This window comes from Thalassophryne amazonica, chromosome 3, assembly GCF_902500255.1.
Source record: "Thalassophryne amazonica chromosome 3, fThaAma1.1, whole genome shotgun sequence".
Lineage (NCBI taxonomy): Eukaryota > Metazoa > Chordata > Actinopteri > Batrachoidiformes > Batrachoididae > Thalassophryne > Thalassophryne amazonica.
The window spans coordinates 63,730,562-63,751,758 of record NC_047105.1 but is presented as its reverse complement, the minus strand read 5'-3'; the positions used below and the strand labels follow the sequence as shown (position 1 = coordinate 63,751,758).

Below are 21,197 nucleotides of genomic sequence, written 5' to 3'. Positions count from 1 at the left end.
TTTTCGTGCATCTGTTTTTGAGTGACACGGGTGACAGCCAATCAGAGCAGAGCTGCACCATGACATAAGTCGCTGGGCTCTTCAAAACTGCTTTGTTTTCTGTGTTTATATACATGTTTACCATAGATTATATAAAAGCTAGCAAGAAATAAACACTTCAAAAACTGTTTTTGGAACCTAATAGCTCCTCTGAACTTATTTACAATACATTTTGTGGAGGTTAGTATTGTGACATCACTTCCTGGTGTAGCTACTTGCTAATAACTTCATTTCTGGTATATTATGTAAAAGCTAGCAAGAAATACTTCTAAAACTAAAAGTGCTGTTTTTGTAACCTGATAAGACCTCTAGAGTCATTTACAAGACATTTTGCGGATGTTAGCTTCCATGCTAATTTTCGCAAACTCAAAGTTAACTTTCTACTGAGTTAAATTTGTCTCATTAATACCTGCAAATGCACAGAGGGCGAGCAACAAATATTCCTTGACTTACACAACAAGAACAAATGATGATTCAATTTGAACATGTACAAAGTGTACGTATGACAAAAGGATCTTAATAATTAATTAAACAAATGCAAATTATTAAGAACACAATGCTCATATGGCAAGGGTATTTTAGCATAGTGTTATATACTCAACAAAAATATAAACGCAACACTTTTGGTTTTGCTCCCATTTTGTATGAGATGAACTCAAAGATCTAAAACTTTTTCCACATACACAATATCACCATTTCCCTCAAATATTGTTCACAAACCAGTCTAAATCTGTGATAGTGAGCACTTCTCCTTTGCTGAGATAATCCATCCCACCTCACAGGTGTGCCATACCAAGATGCTGATTAGACACCATGATTAGTGCACAGGTGTGCCTTAGACTGCCCACAATAAAAGGCCACTCTGAAAGGTGCAGTTTTGTTTTATTGGGGGGGGATACCAGTCAGTATCTGGTGTGACCACCATTTGCCTCATGCAGTGCAACACATCTCCTTCACATCATCCGTGAAGAAAACACCTCTCCAACGTGCCAAACACCAGCGAATGTGAGCATTTGCCCACTCAAGTCGGTTACGACGACGAACTGGAGTCAGGTCAAGACCCCGATGAGGACGACGAACATGCAGATGAGCTTCCCTGAGACGGTTTCTGACAGTTTGTGCAGAAATTCTTTGGTTATGCAAACCGATTGTTTCAGCAGCTGTCCGAGTGGCTGGTCTCAGACGATCTTGGAGGTGAACATGTTGGATGTGGAGGTCCTGGACTGGTGTGGTTACACGTGGTCTGCGGTTGTGAGGCTGGTTGGATGTACTGCCAAATTCTCTGAAACGCCTTTGGAGATGGCTTATGGTAGAGAAATGAACATTCAATACACGAGCAACAGCTCTGGTTGACATTCCTGCTGTCAGCATGCCAATTGCACGCTCCCTCAAATCTTGCGACATCTGTGACATTGTGCTGTTTGATAAAACTGCACCTTTCAGAGTGGCCTTTTATTGTGGACAGTCTAAGGCACACCTGTGTACTAATCATGGTGTCTAATCAGCATCTTGATATGGCACACCTGTGAGGTGGGATGGATCATCTCAGCAAAGGAGAAGTGCTCACTATCACAGATTTAGACTGGTTTGTGAACAATATTTGAGGGAAATGGTGATATTGTGTATGTGGAAAAAGTTTTAGATCTTTGAGTTCATCTCGTACAAAATGGGAGCAAAACCAAAAGTGTTGCGTTTATATTTTTGTTGAGTGTATTTCTCTCTTCCATAAAGCTATGCTTCCATCACTGCAGTTTTAATTCTGTAATAAAGAGGAAGTGTAGAAGGTCAACATATCACGTTACTATGTGTGGCTGGTAGGAAGTGATAACATGGTGAGCGTTGGCTTCACTTTGCAAGATTTTACATGGAGATCAGTGACCAGAATGCACGACCCGAGCTCAGTGTCACTGACCTGGCACTGAGTTCACTTCTCTCTGCATCCGTTCTGCTCTGCAGATTCATCATGTCCTTCACGCGCTCTTTCAGCTGCTGCTCCACTTGAACCCTCAGAGTTTTCTCTCGCTCCAGGCTCAGAGCTGCTCCTCCCTCCCGGCTGTGCAGGGCGGCAGACAGACCTGAACAGGACACCTGAGCAGAGTGGGACACCCAGGCCAGCTCGTTACGCATGTTTGACAAGTCCCTGCGTTTGGAGAGAAGTCGTGATATTAGCATCATATTCTCAGATTTCATCCGTTTAGCTGAATTAGCAAATAGGACGTATTTCAGAAAATGTTCATTTTAACCTTTCGGTGGCGCTCTTCAGGTCACACACATGCCTGCGGAAGCCGACGACTTGCCGCCAAAGCATCAGCAGTCGACTGTGTTCACTGCTGAAGTAACTGTGGAAGGACTAAAAAGGAGGCCACATACTTAATGAAACTCAGTTTGCTCATTTGAACAACTTACACTTTGGTCAACATCCTTCTCCCACCTCCTCTTCTTTCCTCCAGTCAGACTCCTTTTGATCCAGCTCCTCCCTGGCTTTTGTCCAATCAGAGGTGAGCCTGCGGATGTCCTGGCTGAGAGCCTCATTGGCCAAACCGGCCTGCTCCAGCTGCTCTCTCAGCATGGCATTCACGGCAGACAAGCTGCTGCTCCTGGAAAACAGTAAAGCATGTGAATAGAAACGCTGACGCACATGAGGACACAAATAGCACCATGCAGTGCGTCTCTGGTGGAAAGAGAAGGCACCTCTGTTGTTCTTCCTCCAGGCGAATTAAGGCGTCTTCCAGGTTGCTGCTGGGTTCATCTTGATGGTGACCGTTTGTTTTTTCACAGTGACACTAAAAGACAAAACAGCAGACGGGTCATTCATTGTGTCAGTGAAACGTCCATGAACAAATCCCCTGATGGTTCGGAAACCAGCATTGATTGTTATGAACGTAAAAAAAAAAAAAAACTAAAAATTACCAAAATATACTACTATCAGAGTTGGTAGGATTACTTTGAAATGTAATCAATTACTGAGTACAAAATACAATACAATTGGGCAGCACAGTCTCATTTGAGGGCGGGCGTTAAATGAGTAAAATATGACTGATATGATGTAATTTATTCTACTCTACAGTACTAAAGACCTTTGCACAGTACTGTGTAATGTTCACAGTGAAAATGATAAGCATAATTTCACACCATTTTGTAATATCTACTGCACAAAGTGAAACTATGGGCTGAAAGTGACCAGCGTAAGACATTTTCACCCATGTGAACATTTGGCAGCACTGGGTGATCACTCACTCACTCACTCACACTCACGGGTTGTGACTTCCACATACTGGGATCAGATTGGAGTTTTAAAACATTTCTCCATATCATGCAATGATCTCTTGTTTTCACTCACTATCTTTTCATTTTATGTGGCTTGCATTTTGAAACCTGTTCGTTCTGTGTTATTTTATTGACATACTTGCAGTGAAAGCTCCTCGAAACATTTGTACAATAAAATAATAAAGCCTGATGCATAATCATTTTTATATGTTTTATGTGGAAACAGTGCATTACCCATCAGATGAGCATTATACTCAATTGATATGTAATGCAAAGGGAAACAATAGCTCACATTGGAAATCTTTACATAATCTAACTAATAAAACAACTAAGCACAAAGGAATTGGGGAACATTCCATAGATGGCAAGAATATTACTGATAGTGCCACAATGGCAAATTAATTTAACTCTTATTTTGTACAGTCAGTTGAAAAATTAGCTAAAGATTTTGCACCTATTGAACATGTTAATTTTCCAGTCCAGATGTCATCTGTGGACTATTTTTACAGTAAACAAATCAATGAGACAAAGGTTGCACAAATCATCACAAAATTGTCAAACTCGAAATCAAATAATATTTATAATATCAATAGTTGCTTTCTAAAAAGATACAGTGATGTCCTGGTTAAACCACTGACATATGTTGTCAATCTGTCTATAAGAACCTCTAAATTTCCCTCACGCTGGAAAAGAGCAGTTGTACCGATTTTTAAAGCAGGAGACTAGGACTCCATGTGCAGTTACCGGCCCATATCAATTTTGCCTATACTATCAAAGGTGATTTGAAAGTGGTAGTTGCATAATTGACTGACCATCTGGAAGCCAATCAGCTCAGTTTGGTTTTACAGCTGGTTATTCAACCAAAATAGCAAACTGCTGTTTGGCTGAAAATGTGAAAAAGTCCCTGGATAGGGGTCAGGTGGTAGGAGCAGTATTTTTAGATCTTAAAAAGTCTTTTGAAATGGTCAGTCACAGCCTGCTCTTATCTAAAATGCCATTTTCTTTAACATCTCTTCGGAGGCAGTGGACTGGTTTTCATCATATCTTCAGGACAGAGAACAGTGTGTTAAAGTAGCTCAGGATAAGTTGTCATTTTTAAACATTCGACAGGGCATACCACAGGGCTCTATACTGGGACCCTTGCTGTTTGGTATCTTTATAAATGATTTACCTGTAACCTGCAATGGTGCCAGTTGCCAACTCTATGCGGATGATGCAGTTTTTTATGCACCTGCTGAGTCACGGGAGCAGGCAGCAGAAGTTTTGTCTGCATGTTTTGTTGGCAAAGCTTCTGGGGAAAACCTGGTCTTGTTAAGAGAGACGGCATCCATCCCACTTTGGATGGAGCAGCTCTCATTTCTAGAAATCTGGCCAATTTTCTTAAATCCTCCAAACCGTGACTATCCAGGGTTGGGACCAGGAAGCAGAGTTGTAGTCTTACACACCTCTCTGCAGCTTCTCTCCCCCTGCCATCCCCTCATTACCCCATCCCCGTAGAGACGGTGCCTGCTCCCAGACTACCAATAACCAGCAAAAATCTATTTAAGCATAAAAATTCAAAAAGAAAAAATAATATAGCACCTTCAACTGCACCACAGACTAAAACAGTTAAATGTGGTCTATTAAACATTAGGTCTCTCTCTTCTAAGTCCCTGTTGGTAAATGATATAATAATTGATCAACATATTGATTTATTCTGCCTAACAGAAACCTGGTTACAGCAGGATGAATATGTTAGTTTAAATGAGTCAACACCCCCGAGTCACACTAACTGTCAGAATGCTCGTAGCACGGGCCGGGGCGGAGGATTAGCAGCAATCTTCCATTCCAGCTTATTAATTAATCAAAAACCCAGACAGAGCTTTAATTCATTTGAAAGCTTGACTCTTAGTCTTGTCCATCCAAATTGGAAGTCCCAAAAACCAGTTTTATTTGTTATTATCTATCGTCCACCTGGTCGTTACTGTGAGTTTCTCTGTGAATTTTCAGACCTTTTGTCTGACTTAGTGCTTAGCTCAGATAAGATAATTATAGTGGGCGATTTTAACATCCACACAGATGCTGAGAATGACAGCCTCAACACTGCATTTAATCTATTATTAGACTCTATTGGCTTTGCTCAAAAAGTAAATGAGTCCACCCACCACTTTAATCATATCTTAGATCTTGTTCTGACTTATGGTATGGAAATAGAAGACTTAACAGTATTCCCTGAAAACTCCCTTCTGTCTGATCATTTCTTAATAACATTTACATTTACTCTGATGGACTACCCAGCAGTGGGGAATAAGTTTCATTACACTAGAAGTCTTTCAGAAAGCGCTGTAACTAGGTTTAAGGATATGATTCCTTCTTTATGTTCTCTAATGCCATATACCAACACAGTGCAGAGTAGCTACCTAAACTCTGTAAGGGAGATAGAGTATCTCGTCAATAGTTTTACATCCTCACTGAAGACAACTTTGGATGCTGTAGCTCCTCTGAAAAAGAGAGCTTTAAATCAGAAGTGTCTGACTCCGTGGTATAACTCACAAACTCGTAGCTTAAAGCAGATAACCCGTAAGTTGGAGAGGAAATGGCGTCTCACTAATTTAGAAGATCTTCACTTAGCCTGGAAAAAGAGTCTGTTGCTCTATAAAAAAGCCCTCCGTAAAGCTAGGACATCTTTCTACTCATCACTAATTGAAGAAAATAAGAACAACCCCAGGATTCTTTTCAGCACTGTAGCCAGGCTGACAAAGAGTCAGAGCTCTATTGAGCTGAGTATTCCATTAACTTTAACTAGTAATGACTTCATGACTTTCTTTGCTAACAAAATTTTAACTATTAGAGAAAAAATTACTCATAACCATCCCAAAGACGTATCGTTATCTTTGGCTGCTTTCAGTGATGCCGGTATTTGGTTAGACTCTTTCTCTCCGATTGTTCTGTCTGAGTTATTTTCATTAGTTACTTCATCCAAACCATCAACATGTTTATTAGACCCCATTCCTACCAGGCTGCTCAAGGAAGCCCTACCATTATTTAATGCTTCGATCTTAAATATGATCAATCTATCTTTGTTAGTTGGCTATGTACCACAGGCTTTTAAGGTGGCAGTAATTAAACCATTACTTAAAAAGCCATCACTTCACCCAGCTATCTTAGCTAATTATAGGCCAATCTCCAACCTTCCTTTTCTCTCAAAAATTCTTGAAAGGGTAGTTGTAAAACAGCTAACTGATCATCTGCAGAGGAATGGTCTATTTGAAGAGTTTCAGTCAGGTTTTAGAATTCATCATGGTACAGAAACAGCATTAGTGAAGGTTACAAATGATCTTCTTATGGCCTCGGACAGTGGACTCATCTCTGTGCTTGTTCCGTTAGACCTCAGTGCTGCTTTTGATACTGTTGACCATAAAATTTTATTACAGAGATTAGAGCATGCCATAGGTATTAAAGGCACTGCGCTGCGGTGGTTTGAATCATATTTGTCTAATAGATTACAATTTGTTCATGTAAATGGGGAATCTTCTTCACAGACTAAAGTTAATTATGGAGTTCCACAAGGTTCTGTGCTAGGACCAATTTTATTCACTTTATACATGCTTCCCTTAGGCAGTATTATTAGACGGTACTGCTTAAATTTTCATTGTTACGCAGATGATACCCAGCTTTATCTATCCATGAAGCCAGAGGACACACACCAATTAGCTAAACTGCAGGATTGTCTTACAGACATAAAGACATGGATGACCTCTAATTTCCTGCTTTTAAACTCAGATAAACTGAAGTTATTGTACTTGGCCCCACAAATCTTAGAAACATGGTGTCTAACCAGATCCTTACTCTGGATGGCATTACCCTGACCTCTAGTAATACTGTGAGAAATCTTGGAGTCATTTTTGATCAGGATATGTCATTCAAAGCGCATATTAAACAAATATGTAGGACTGCTTTTTTGCATTTACGCAATATCTCTAAAATCAGAAAGGTCTTGTCTCAGAGTGATGCTGAAAAACTAATTCATGCATTTATTTCCTCTAGGCTGGACTATTGTAATTCATTATTATCAGGTTGTCCTAAAAGTTCCCTAAAAAGCCTTCAGTTAATTCAAAAATGCTGCAGCTAGAGTACTGACGGGGACTAGAAGGAGAGAGCATATCTCACCCATATTGGCCTCTCTTCATTGGCTTCCTGTTAATTCTAGAATAGAATTTAAAATTCTTCTTCTTACTTATAAGGTTTTGAATAATCAGGTCTCATCTTATCTTAGGGACCTCGTAGTACCATATCACCCCAATAGAGGGCTTCGCTCTCAGACTGCAGGCTTACTTGTAGTTCCTAGGGTTTGTAAGAGTAGAATGGGAGGCAGAGCCTTCAGCTTTCAGGCACCTCTCCTGTGGAACCAGCTCCCAATTCAGATCAGGGAGACAGACACCCTCTCTACTTTTAAGCTTAGGCTTAAAACTTTCCTTTTTGCTAAAGCTTATAGTTAGGGCTGGATCAGGTGACCCTGAACCATCCCTTAGTTATGCTGCTATAGACGTAGACTGCTGGGGGCTTCCCATGATGCACTGTTTCTTTCTCTTTTTGCTCTGTATGCACCACTCTGCATTTAATCATTAGTGATCGATCTCTGCTCCCCTCCACAGCATGTCTTTTTCCTGGTTCTCTCCCTCAGCCCCAACCAGTCCCAGCAGAAGACTGCCCCTCCCTGAGCCTGGTTCTGCTGGAGGTTTCTTCCTGTTAAAAGGGAGTTTTTCCTTCCCACTGTAGCCAAGTGCTTGCTCACAGGGGGTCGTTTTGACCGTTGGGGTTTTACATAATTATTGTATGGCCTTGCCTTACAATATAAAGCGCCTTGGGGCAACTGTTTGTTGTGATTTGGCGCTATATAAAAAAATTGATTGATTGATTGATTGATGTATGGCTGAGGAGAGCCAATGGCTCATTCAAAATCAGTTGGTGCTAAATCTAACTAAGATAGTTTCAATGTGTTTTTCAATTAGAAAACAAAATGTAGAACAAAGTTTTCAAATACATTTGCAAAATACAAACATATAATCTGTAACAGAATTTAAATATCATGGGCTGGTCCTTGACCCCAATTGAAATTTGATAATCATATTAAGAAAGTCTCTAAAACCATACAAATAAATCTTAACTGCTTTAAATTAATTAGATCTTATGGCCCAGTCACGTGGTGTACGACGATTACTGAACAAAGGGAAAAAAGGAAAAAAAGTCACAATTCATTGAGAAAAGGTGGATGAACAAGCTTTATCACCAAACAGTCTGCAAACCAAGAGTGCAAAAGAGACGAAAGAGGAACAAAACGAAACTGAAACTAACGTTGATCTCAACGCTTTAAACGAAACACGCCTGGAGCCACTGCTGGAACAGTGTGTGTCTGCATCTCTGAGTTCCAGGACTCAGCACCGGGACAGAGCTCATAGCGCCTGAGTCCTGGAGAAAATGCAAACAGAAGATGTGGAGATCCGAGTGCACATCAGTGGACCCACCTGCTCTGGTTACTCACCCAGAACAAAAGAGGGATCATTTCCTTCATCATCAGAATCCGCACTGACTGTCGACACACTGCGCGCTCCATCTTGGTCCAGTTAAAAAAAAAAAAAAAAAACGCTAGTGTGCCATGGTGACTGCTCTGTCACTGTATTAGTAGTAAGCCATATATATTGATTTGAATGCGGCGCATTCACTCCCCATGTGTGGTTATTTCCACAAGCTGCCACTGATCCACAACATGAATTCTGCCTTCCAGAACAGCTCTTCATATAATCTTTTGAATTATGTACCTGTTGCCACATGTACATAAGGGCTGGGTTGTCATTCCTACACTCATATTGTTATATTAATAAAAAATAATAAGTGCACGTAGGAGCTGCTGCTGCTGTGTTCAAGTACCGTTGGAAATTACACAACTTTTTTGTTGTTTCAAATTCAGCAGCTTGTGGCAAAATAATTAATTGTATCCACACAAAAGATTAATTCTTCCCTATATAAGGTGCCTGAGCCCATTGAAGCTGATCCCCCACCCAGCTGACCCCCCAGCCAGATAAAAAAATCCAACCAAACAGGCTGAGTTTGCCCTGTAATTTCTGATGGTACATGAAGCAGTGGCAGCAGCAGCAGTGCTCAGAAACGGTTTCTGTAATGTGGGAAAACATTCAGCTGGTCGAACGAAGTCAAACTAAACACTAACGTTACAAAAACTAAGCAAACGATAAAAAACCGTCAAGAACAACAGCAAAATGAAATATGGATGAACTGAGGTTTTCAGTGGCATTCTTTCACATTTTTTAACAGTTTAAAAATCCTGACGAAGCGACTGCTGCAGGAATGAAGCTAGGCAAAGGTTAAACGATGGCAACGAAAGTCCAGATTTCTTGTTTTGTTTGGGCTTCATTGCCCTTCATTAAGTGCCATGTGACTGGACCATTACATTCTAAAACAGGCAGCCCTCCTGTCCGTGCATGCTATGATATTCTCACATACATCGTACTGCATGACAGCATGGGCCCAGGCCACCCCCTCGATCACAAAGTGCATTACTTCACTGTACAATCAAATAATAAAAATTATGGATAAAAAGCCCATTTGCTGCCATTGCTGTAACATTCTTGAGAAGAATAAACTGCTTTGAAAGCTTTAGTAATCTATGCTTTCTCAAACTGCTATTTAAATGTATTAATAATTAAGTGCCCGAGCAACTCAGTTCATTTATTTGGAGACCAAACGGAAACAGAGTCAGTCTGCCTTTTCTTTTAAAAATATAAAGCTGTGGAATTCATTGCCGCTCAAGACCATTTCTGAGTTTAGGATGTTCACCTCCAGGCTTTTGGCTTAAAAGTCGCCAATGATGTACCCATCTGTAAATAGCACTGTGAGTGAAAGAGTGGGTGAAGGAAGGATTGAATGAAGGCGTGAGTGTGTTAGCATATAGAAATTCAGTTTTTAGAGTATGTATTATAGATGTGTGTTGGTAAGTTGTGAGAAGGTAGATCAATGATTGAATGAAATGGTGAATGAGATTGTTAATTAAATAAATTGTTAATTATGTAAAATGTAGAAAGGCCCAAACAGGGACAAGAGTTGTGAATTAGCTGTAGCTATAAACTCTTTGTGCATCGCATCAGTTGCAAACATCGTTTGCTCTATGTCTGATTGCATTGTCCCTATCAAATAAACAAATAAATGAAATGAAAATAAAAGATAATGTTCCCACAGTTGTTGACATGTATTAAATTCCACTTACACTCAGCCTGTGTTTGTCCAGCTCTTCGGTCCTCTCCTGCAGTACCTGCTCCAGATCGCCACATTTCTTTTTGTATTGAAGCAACTAAAAAAGTAGGAAAAACATTACTGTCTTTCTCACATGAGCCAGCAACAGTGTGTCAGCAAAAGACACACAGTAACAAGTGTACCTTGGCTTGTAACTTCTGTACGAGCTGCGCCTGCCTCTGCTGACCCTCCTGGTAGGCAGTGAGCTTACGCTTGTAAGCTGCTTGTTCCTCGTCCAGACGACGGCGCAAATCCACATTCTGTTGTGCCAGGCTGCGCGACTCTGATGAATAATGGTCCGCGTCTCCTGAATCAAAGCACAGTGCCTGCTCCAGCTGGGGATACAATTCAAAATGAGGAGAGGGTCAAGGTTTCAGCTGACACACCGAAGCTAATTCTTGGATACTGTGACACTGATTAGTAGCAGTTTGTACGTCATAGTTCAGTAGTCCAGATTCTGACAGCAATATGTGATTTCACTTGCAGTAACTGATGAAGTATTGTGTGCAAACAGATACTCTCAGTCAGTGCTACAGTTTACATCATAAGTACAATTACTGACTATAACATCTTATGAGGAGGAGTTTCTCGTTTCAATTTTATTTTTTATCTCTTTCTTTAGCATTTCAAGGTACATTTTCCTTCTGTGCTTTAACACTCTTGGGAACCTTTAAAACTATATGACATCACAGAGATCTACAATCTAGATATACATCTAGCTGGTGTTCACATAGATACAGTCCAGTAGATATATACAATCTTGAAGTGGGATAAGTTATATTCTGCCGAATCCAAACTGTCCCTAGCTTTCTACTGTGCTGTTATTTTGTGTTTGCAGTGAACCAATTTATACACACACACACACTGAACAAAAATATGAATTGTTTTTGCTCCCATTTTTCATGAGCTGAACTCAAAGACCCAAAACATTTTCCGTACACACGGAAAACCTGTTTCTCTCAAATATTGTTTGCAAATCTGTTTAAATCTGTGTTCAAGAGCACTTCTCCTTTTCCGAGATAATTCATCCCACCTCACAAGTGTGGCATATCAAGATGCTGATTAGACAGCATGATTATTGCACAGGTGTGCCTTAGGCTGGCCACAATAAAAGGCCACTCTGAAATGTGCAGTTTTGCTTTACTGGGGGTCTGGGGGAGTTGAGTCAGATGTGCAACACATCTCCTTCGCATAGAGTTGATCAGCAGCCAAACACCATCAAATGTGAGCATTTGGCCACTCACGTCAGTTATGACGATGAACTGCAGTCAGGTCGAGACCCTGATGAGGACAACAAGCACACAGATCAGCTTCCCTGAAATGGTTTCTGACAGTTTGTGCAGAAATTCATTGGTTCTGCAAACCAACTGCTGCAGCAGCTGTCTGGGTGGCAGGTCTCAGACGATCTTGGAGGTGAACAGGTTAGTTTGGGACATGGTTGATTACATCACAATACAAATTATATATAAAGATTAAAAATAAAAGGTTTGCCTCAACATGTCCAGGATCTGTTTAAAATGAGGGGTTCCAGTTATAATTTCAGAGGAACATTATTATTTGAGAAATTAAAGATCCATATTACTGTAAAAAGTCATTGTGTTTCCGTTAAAGGTGTTGACATTTGGAATAATTGTCCTGATAATATTAAGTTACTTGGTACCTCAGTTGGCTTTAAAAGGCTTTACAAAAATAATAAAATTACTTGTTATATTCTAATCAGCATCTCGATATGCCACACCTGTGAGGTGGGATGGATTATCGCGGCAAAGGAGAAGTGCTCACTATCACAGATTTTGAGAGATTTGTGAACAATATTTGAGAGAAATAGGTCTTTTGTGCATATAGAAAATGTTTAGATCTTTGATTTCAGTTCATGGAAAATGGGAGCAAAAACAAGTGTTGCAGTCTTCAACATTGAGGCACATGTGTGATGGATGTTTCCCAGAGAAATGCTCCACAAGGTGAAAATGATTAGTCAAGTGAGCCTGATACCTCAATGATTTATCATGTAAATTGTTAGTTATCAATTGATCATGTAGTTTTAAGTGAAAAGCTTAAATTATCTAGTTTTAGTCCCTCAGTAAGTATATCGATGAAGTGTTAGCTTCCTGTAGAACCATGAAAAGTCAGCTATAACAATGTATGTTGATGATGCTACTGTTTATTATGTAGCAACTACACACCATGTGTTATATCAAGTTTTGTCCAGCTAGTTGAGTTTAGCATATGATTTGACTAATATAAATAAATTAGCCTTAAATGGACCCAAAAATAAAGGCATTGTCTTGTGACAACATATATAGGTTTTAAACCTAAACTGTAGCTATCCATAACTGGTAAACTCATTACATAGGTGGTTAAACTTAAATTGCTGGGGCTCATGCCTGACACTTACCTGTCACGGACCGAGCATATTCACACAGCTTCAAAATGTACATACATACAGAACCACAATACTGGATATGCTGGTAATGTTCACATTGTGGTACCCAACCCAAGGGATAATTTGTTGAGGAAAAACAGTTGTTTACACCTCAATATCTGCCAAATAAAAAATAAATTTACGTTTAAAAAATATGTTGAGATATTTATGTTCACAAATTATAATTACTAATCTATTGCTTTAATAGTATTTTTGCCTAAATATTTGCATTGTGATAACTGCTTTAATGTATTGAGTTAATTGTTGTGATTTTGTAAACTAACGATGTCAATGTTTATTCATGGAATGTGGTATGTATTTTATGTTGGATGTGGACCCAGGAAGAGTAGCTGGCTGCCATGGGGAAACTCTGACAAACTTTACCACTATGCTAGGTTTAACACCAAGAGTGTTAATACTGTAGGAGTTAAAGTAAACTCTGAAACGTGTGCATCCGAGATTATATGAGTCTTCGTTTGAGCTGCACACGGCCCCAACTGTCAAGGCTGTTCTCTCCACTTGGTGGTAGAAGGAAAATAATCAATAAAGTTAAAAAATGTGCTGTTTGGGTTCGGCCACCAGCCCAGGAACATTTCTTCTTTCTTTACAATTTCACTTCGGGTGAGACCCTAATTAATTCGTCCTGGGATAGAGAGGAAAATTCAGACTAAACTCAACTGACTATGCCCTTGTTTGATTTCAGTCTACGCCACTAAAATCAATTACGCTGTATATAAAAACACATTTCCATCAGTGCTTCATTTTGTTGTTCCCTTTCATTATGTTTAACGCAAATTACATGTAGCCCCCACCCACTACACCTCCTCTCGCCTTCATTGAAGCCCCTGTTTATAGTTGCCCGGGGTGACAGATGCCATGGTAACATATCACTTCAGCCCATTCCACCCCCATCACCTGGGAGACGGGCAAATCTCAGACAAAGACACACTAAGAAAACACAGAGGAGAAACAGGAATGCAACATAATATTCTATTCAAGCAGAAATGTGTAAACAACGTAGACAATTTTGGTATTCTTGTTACTTCACTTTTTAAACTAATGTAAAGATGCAGACATTGAGTATTTTTCATTTCATTTCATTTATTTATTTATTTGAAACAGGGACAGTGCACAATATACATTATCCTTAAATAGGAGAGATGCATTATGCCAGGTTGTAGCACAAGTGCTAATTTCCACCTGTAGTCCCTAGACAGGCTGATGAAAAACAATTAAAAAGAGGAAATTTACAATATATTACATTAAATTTTTAAAACTACAGACACTGTGTCCAAAGCACATGACATTAGATCACACTATGTATAACATAGGAATCAGTACCCTCAGGTCTCAGGTGTGGTGTTGTCTTACCCTCTCGCTGATGGCACCGTACTTGATGGCGAGCTCATCTCGATCCGCTCTGCTGTGCGCCAGCAGGTCCTCGAGCCTCACCAGCTCTCCCTGCAGCACACGGTTCTCCTCCTGGAGTGACATGACCGAGGACATGGCTCCTGCTGCGGAGAAAAGTGAAGACAGATTAGGGCCAAACATTTAAAATGTTGCCTGGTAGACTGAGAGCACGATGCGCTCACTCACAGCCGTCACCGAGGTTCTTTGTGACAATCTCTCGTACTCGCGCTGGCAGACATGTAGGGGTGGCATCCGGCGAAGGTCCTCGGACTGTCAACCTCTTCTCCTCAGACAGAACACTTTCCTCCAGTCTCTGACGCGCCCGAGAAAATACACATCTATAAGGTTTTAATTTTCACAGAGTGATATTATTCCATGTTTTTAATTTTAATGAATTTTGTTCTGCATCTACAAGAGGAAATCTTTGAGCAAGGTACCGAGATGGTGATCTGAACTGTACCGCAACACTGAAACTGAATCATATTGAACCATAGGGAGGTGCACCGTTACACCACTTCTTCCCAGTTATTTTTTACAAACACATACAACCAATTACAACAACCTGTGCTACCACCAACATACAGGGTAAAGATTACAAAAACAAAACCTCAAACTCCATTTTTATTCTTAAGAAAAATGGCCCCATTTGACTCGGGGCCCCTAAACGTCAGCCCAGACAATCCCGTGTATTAATCCACCCCTGGTGGCCTGATAAAATGTAAATACCACGAAGTAAAAGTGCCATTCTAAACTTTCTTCTCGCATTCATCTTGAATCTCAAACCCAAATGTGTTCAGTGTGTCGTGCCACACATCCCAGCACGAAATGTGACGCACATTTTATCCCCCACAAGTGAGAACACGAACAGATTTGTGTCTATAACAATATTAAAACAGCGGCAGAGAGACGGAGCTCACCTGGATCACACACTCCAATCTGCTGGAGTCTGAGTCTGAGGGCTCCGCGGCGCTCATCGCGGCTCTCTTTAAAACAAACAAACAAACAAACAAAACCTTCCTTCGGGATTTTTATCCGAGCAGCGCGTCGTCCTCGCAGGATCAACGAACTTCTATGGCTTTCCAGTAAATAAACGGAGCCGGTCGGTGGGACGACGTGTGTTTGTCCTCCAGCCACACAGTGACCGGGCTGCTGTCCTCCGGGACAGATTGAGGACAGCAGGATTAGCAAGATTAAAAAAACAGAAACACTGTTCACAATGAACCCAGCACTGCTAACCACCTGTACTACACAGGGAAAGTGAAAATTCAACACCGTCCGTTTTAAACAAGTGGCCAATTTTTTTTTTTTTTTTTTTTTTTTTTGAAGGTGGGGGGGAAAACACACACAAAAACCCAAATTTTAAAGTGGCAGTCCCCCAAATAAAATAAATAATTAAATAATATGCAAATAAAGAACGTCTGAGTTCAATGGAACGAATATTTCATGAGGTGAAAGACGGAATGTTCCACTCAAGCTTTCATCGAATTAAATATTCCTTCCATTGAAAGAATGAAAACATTATTTGTTTTATATAACGGCGAAAACAGATCCTTGTCATTTGATATTTTTTTTAATTTATAAACAACACTTACATTTGGTGTCACTGGTGCTTAACAGTCCAACACAAACTTTAAATAGGAGTCCAAAATTGCGACGATGTCGTCCGCGATGCCGTGCACTCACTGACTTCGTGTACTTCCAGGGAAAAATCATGTCAGAAATTTGTCCAGCTTTTCAAACTTATTCATCCTTTTCACCCTAACAGCTCTTCATGCCTCCAGATGGCCTACAGTGTAGTGGATGTGTGTGTGTGTGTGTGCGCGCGCGTTAGAATTAGCAGTGTCAATTAGCTCCTTCAAATCGTCATCCGCCAGCAAAACAAACTCCGTTATGTTTTGCTAAACGCTGCTCCCGGTAGTGTGAGCATGCATGGTGGTCGGTGCGTGAAATAGCACATTTCACATAGCAGTAAAATTGCACGCTAAAAAATAACTACTGCATAGTCAATGAAACACAATGGCAAATGGCGCTAATAATTCATGTCATGTGACATACAATTCACCAATCAAATGACAAGGATCCACTAAGCCGTTATATAATATACAAATAATGAATGTTTATGAGTGCAATGGTAGGAAATTTCATGATTGCACGAATGAAAAAAACATTCATTATTTGTTTTTTATATATATATATATATATATATATATATATATATATATATATATATATATATATATAACACCTAAAATGGATCCTTGTCTTTTTATATTTTATTCATTTAGAAACAAGAAAAATGGGACTTACATTTTGGTGTGTGTCACTGGTCCTTTGAGATCAAAAGGTTCCAAACAGGCCAACACTAACTTTAAATAGCAGTCCAATCCAATCCAAAATTATTTAGTTAACTTGCAAAAAGAGTCAGATAGTTCAAAAACAATCTTGATAATGTAGTCCGTAGCTGATGCTGTGCATTGATTTCTTCGTGTACAGACTGTCATCTGCTTTCCTCAGTCCAGCGAAAAATCACAACAGAAATTTGTCAAGCTCTTTGCATGTTGTATCACCAGTTATACAGCTTCATGATGAAGTGGTACAGAGGAGGATTTTCTTAAAAAGAAAACCTGAAAGTTTAGCTACAAATTGCCAGAAGGTACATCTGAGATGGAAGCCTAGATCTGATCTGTTTTGGTGAAAGCATATCCTTCTCCACCTTACTCCACTATGAAGTGGTGATGCAGAATGCAGAATTTGTACTGTTCACAATTTCTCCAATCACAGCCACAGAAGACTATAACTTCTTCTGGGTTGTCGGGGTGTTTTGGTGGCTTTCCTCACTCTTCTCCTCCTTGCACAGTCACTCAGTTTTTGAGACCTGTCTAATCCATGCAGATTTACCACAAAGTGCCATACTGTTTGTATTTCTTTGTAACTGATGTAAAAAAAAAAAAAAAGTCCAAAACATATTCAGTGGCAGCTTTACCATCAGAGAGCCTCGTCCACAAACTACTACAAAAGACTCCAAGCTGTTGTTGATGTTAAAGGGAGCAACACATGGTATTAAGAACAGGGGCATGTAAACTTTGGATCATGGTCATTTGGTTAGTTTCTGTTGTCATTATGATTTAAAAAGAGCACAGTTATCTGACAATAAGTGGCTTCACCCAACCACTAACCATGAGTGAAAAAAAAGTTTTTGTGTGATCATTCATATTCTCTGAAAAATGGCCAAAAATAAATAAATAACCAAATAAAAATGTACGAGTAATATTCTGCCAGGGTAAGTAAACTTTTAAGGACAACTGTATGTGCTGCTGTTATAATGCTATAAAGCAGTTTGTGTTTTCCACAAGGCCTGAGACTCGTACAAAGGACACCGGGTAGGTGTCCCTGAAGTTGCAACGCTGGTTTTCTGCTATGAGACCCTTGGTGTGGGAGAGAAAGCCCCCATTCTCCCCAAAACAAGTCATTTAACCATTACAATTACTCCCAAACCATAAAAATAAGGTAAAAATGTTGCATTGTTCCCATTTAAAACACAAGGATTTTCTGAAATGTCAATGGAGAAAATGAACTGGATTTTTACTTTCAGAACTAGAGCCCTTAAAAAAGTGGGCATAGGGTGTGGTTTTCATATTTTCATTGTGAGAAACCAAAATTTCTCAAGAATGTGTGAAATTCAGACTCAAACTTTCTCAATAATACCTCATACAAGTGAAGACCAAAATTGTCCTTTTATTCTTTAAATTTAAATTGACCCACCGTTTTATCTTGGGAGAAAAAAAAAATCGTGCTTATGGTATTGTTTGGGGAGCAAAGGACATACCTCCTGTATGCTTTGTTTTTAGGGGAAAGAAGGGTGCAAGTCGGCCGCGCTCCAAGCAGCTTTCAAAATGAGACAACCTCTTCACGACACTTACGATGTAACAGGTTTATAATATCTTGTATGTATGACACAAGTGTGACTGATTTATCAGAATTAAATGTAATGACGCAAGAGACCACCAACATAACATATACAGCAGGTACAGTAAGTATGAACATACCACCATTTTCTTAGTAAATATATTTCTAAAGGTGCTATTGAGATGACATTTTCATCAGATGTCGGTAACAAGCCAAGTCATCCATTGATGCAAAGAAACCAAAACAGATAAGTACATAAATTAAGTTATGCGTAATAAAATGGAACGACGCAGGGAAAAAGTATTGAACACCCTTACTGAAATGTGTTTAATACTTCATACAAGTCTTTTTTGTTTGTTTGTTTTTTGGTAATCACAGCTTCAAGATGCCTCTTGTATGGAGAAACTAGTCACATGTATTGCTCAGGTGTGATTTTGCACATTGTTCCACACAAACAGTCTTCAAATGTTGAAGGATCCATGGACCTCTTCTATGAACTCAGATGTTTAGTTCTTTCGATTGATCTTCTACTGGATTCAAGTGAGGTGATTGGCTGGGATATTCTAGCAGCTTTATTTTCATTCTCTGAAACCAACTGAGGGTTTGCTTGGCTGTGTGTTTAGGATCACTGTCTTGCTGAAATGTTAACCCTTGTTTCATTTTCAACATCCTGGTAGATTTTTATCATGAATGTCTCTGTACATTTTTCTATTCATCATTCCTTCAATTATATGAAGTTTGCCACTGCCAGATGCTCCCACCTTTAAACTTCACTGACGGTATGGTGTTTTTGGAGTGATGTCAGTGCCATTTGATCTCCAAACATGGTGTGTATTATGACAACCAAAGACTACAATTATGGTCTCAACTGACCAGACTACATTCTCCCAGTATTTCACAGGCTTGTCTAAATGTTGTGCAGCAAATTTAAAACAAGCTTCAACATGCTTTTTCTTTAGCAATGGAGTATTGTGTGGTTTAAACAATTGTACCTGCTAGTTCCAGGTCTTTCTGAATCTCTCCACAAGTGGTCCTTGGTTCTTGGACAACTCTTCTGATCATTCTTTTCACTCCTGTGTCAGAAATCTTGCAAGGAGCACCTGGTCATGGCTGGTTTGTAGTGAAATGATGTTCTTTCCACTTCCATATTATGGCCCCCAACAGTGCTCACTGGAACATTCAGAAGTCCTTCTGTAACCAATGCCATCAGAATGTTTTGCAAAAATAAGGTTGTGAAGATCTTGAGAGAGCTCTTTGCTTTTACCCATCATGGGATGTTTCCTATGTGACACCTTGGTAAAGAGCAGTGGTGGGCACAGATAACCAAAAAATTAACTTTGATAACAGATAATCAGATAACTGAAAAGTTATCTTAAAACAATAAACCACCCAAAAATGTATCAGAAGTTACAGATAACCGATAAATTCCAGTATTGTCTCTGGTACACTTGCAACTACTAACAAGCTGATTTTGAGTTTAACACTACGATTGCTTTTGAAAGCATCAAAGGCGACAACAGACCCAAACAATGAGCCAGCACTTCTGTCTTTGAGCGCCGTACCCCATGCTGGAAGCTCCAGTTTACTACATGGTTCCTGCACAAACACAGCTGAGAGGAGCCATAAAGCTCAATTCTCTACTCAATGACAACACTGACATCAGGCGGAGGTCTTGGAAAATAAAGCAATGCTGACTTATGGTTTGGTGTAAATAAAATTAATACTGATAGAATAACTCCATTAATGTCAATTCTGTCATTTGTGCAAAGTTAAGATATAACTTTTATCTTTTAATGTTGAATAATGCACTAATTCTGAAGTTTTGTAACAAACACAGACAGATGGCATTCTGGGTAAACACTACTGGCCAGTAGATGGCAGTAGAGACCTTGAAAACTTGCCAAAACAAAATTCCAGTGTCTGCTACTCTGCTATGTTTAAGATGCGTGGAATTTAATAAACGCAAACACAATAACAACGTCTATAAACCCAGAGAATATATTCACAAGAGTATCAGGCACTAGAGTTTAATGCTGTTGTCCGTGAAGCCTGATCAGAGTGTCTCAAATGCATTTCTCATGTCGTGAACGTACTGAGATTACCCTATACCCATAATGCACCTAGACACAGCATGTCCACACTAAAACCTTAAAAATTTGTGCATTACTTTAAAATTAAAACATATATATAATATTTTCACTTTTTAAAACTTCAGACATGACATTAATTTAAATAACTTGTCAGAAATTAGTTTGGTTAAAATTTGAACCATAAGTTAAAAATGTATGCCTCTTGATGACTTGGGTGATATTGCCCGTGTATCAGTACGGGGTTAAAAGAAATGAGGGGGTTTTTTTTTGTGACCCTCCTTTGCCTGCAGAGGATAGAGCAGTTTCTTCTAGAAGCAGCTCTCCTCTGTTTGCAGAGAGTAGAACTACACATCTGCAACAAATAACTGGAGCTGCAGGAGCTCCAGTTTGAGGACCTCCTGTCCCATTCGTGCGCACATGTAAACAAAGAAAAGAAAAAAGAAAAAAAAACTGGCTGCCGCTGCGGTTCCTTGCTCTCTCTCCCCTCAAACTCTGTCATAATTGTGCTATAAACCAGTCACCATTTGTTTTATTATACATCTGTGTAGTTAATAAAATAAAATAATCTTCATGGATGATTCGTTCGCTCGTGCAAGTGAAAAAAAAAAAAAAAAAAAAAAAAACCTCTGCCACTGCTGCCACTGCTCTCCCCTCAAACTCTCCCCAGAGAGGAAGAGTCCGACACATCAGAGTAGGAGTTTTAAGGTTGATATAAGACTGACTTTTGGTTGTGCAAGTAACGTTTTTGGGGGGCAAGTCATTTTTTTTGTTACTAGCAC

At 39.6% G+C, this 21,197-nt stretch overlaps 1 protein-coding gene across 1 annotated transcript in view; it reads right to left on the bottom strand.

Moving 5' to 3' along the window:
• Window positions 1–15,673, bottom strand: part of LOC117506880 (rootletin-like) — a 63,092-nt gene extending 47,419 nt beyond the window's left edge. The window contains exons 1-9 of the mRNA XM_034166545.1: window positions 15,340–15,673; window positions 14,609–14,735; window positions 14,384–14,526; window positions 10,734–10,925; window positions 10,565–10,648; window positions 2,731–2,822; window positions 2,471–2,636; window positions 2,283–2,389; window positions 1,952–2,179 (exon numbers count right to left, since the gene is read on the bottom strand). Coding sequence (XP_034022436.1) covers window positions 1,952–2,179; window positions 2,283–2,389; window positions 2,471–2,636; window positions 2,731–2,822; window positions 10,565–10,648; window positions 10,734–10,925; window positions 14,384–14,526; window positions 14,609–14,735; window positions 15,340–15,396 — 1,196 coding nt within the window. The 5' untranslated portion in view covers window positions 15,397–15,673. The remainder of the gene's footprint in view (window positions 1–1,951; window positions 2,180–2,282; window positions 2,390–2,470; window positions 2,637–2,730; window positions 2,823–10,564; window positions 10,649–10,733; window positions 10,926–14,383; window positions 14,527–14,608; window positions 14,736–15,339) is intronic.
• Window positions 15,674–21,197: the final 5,524 nt, after the last annotated feature.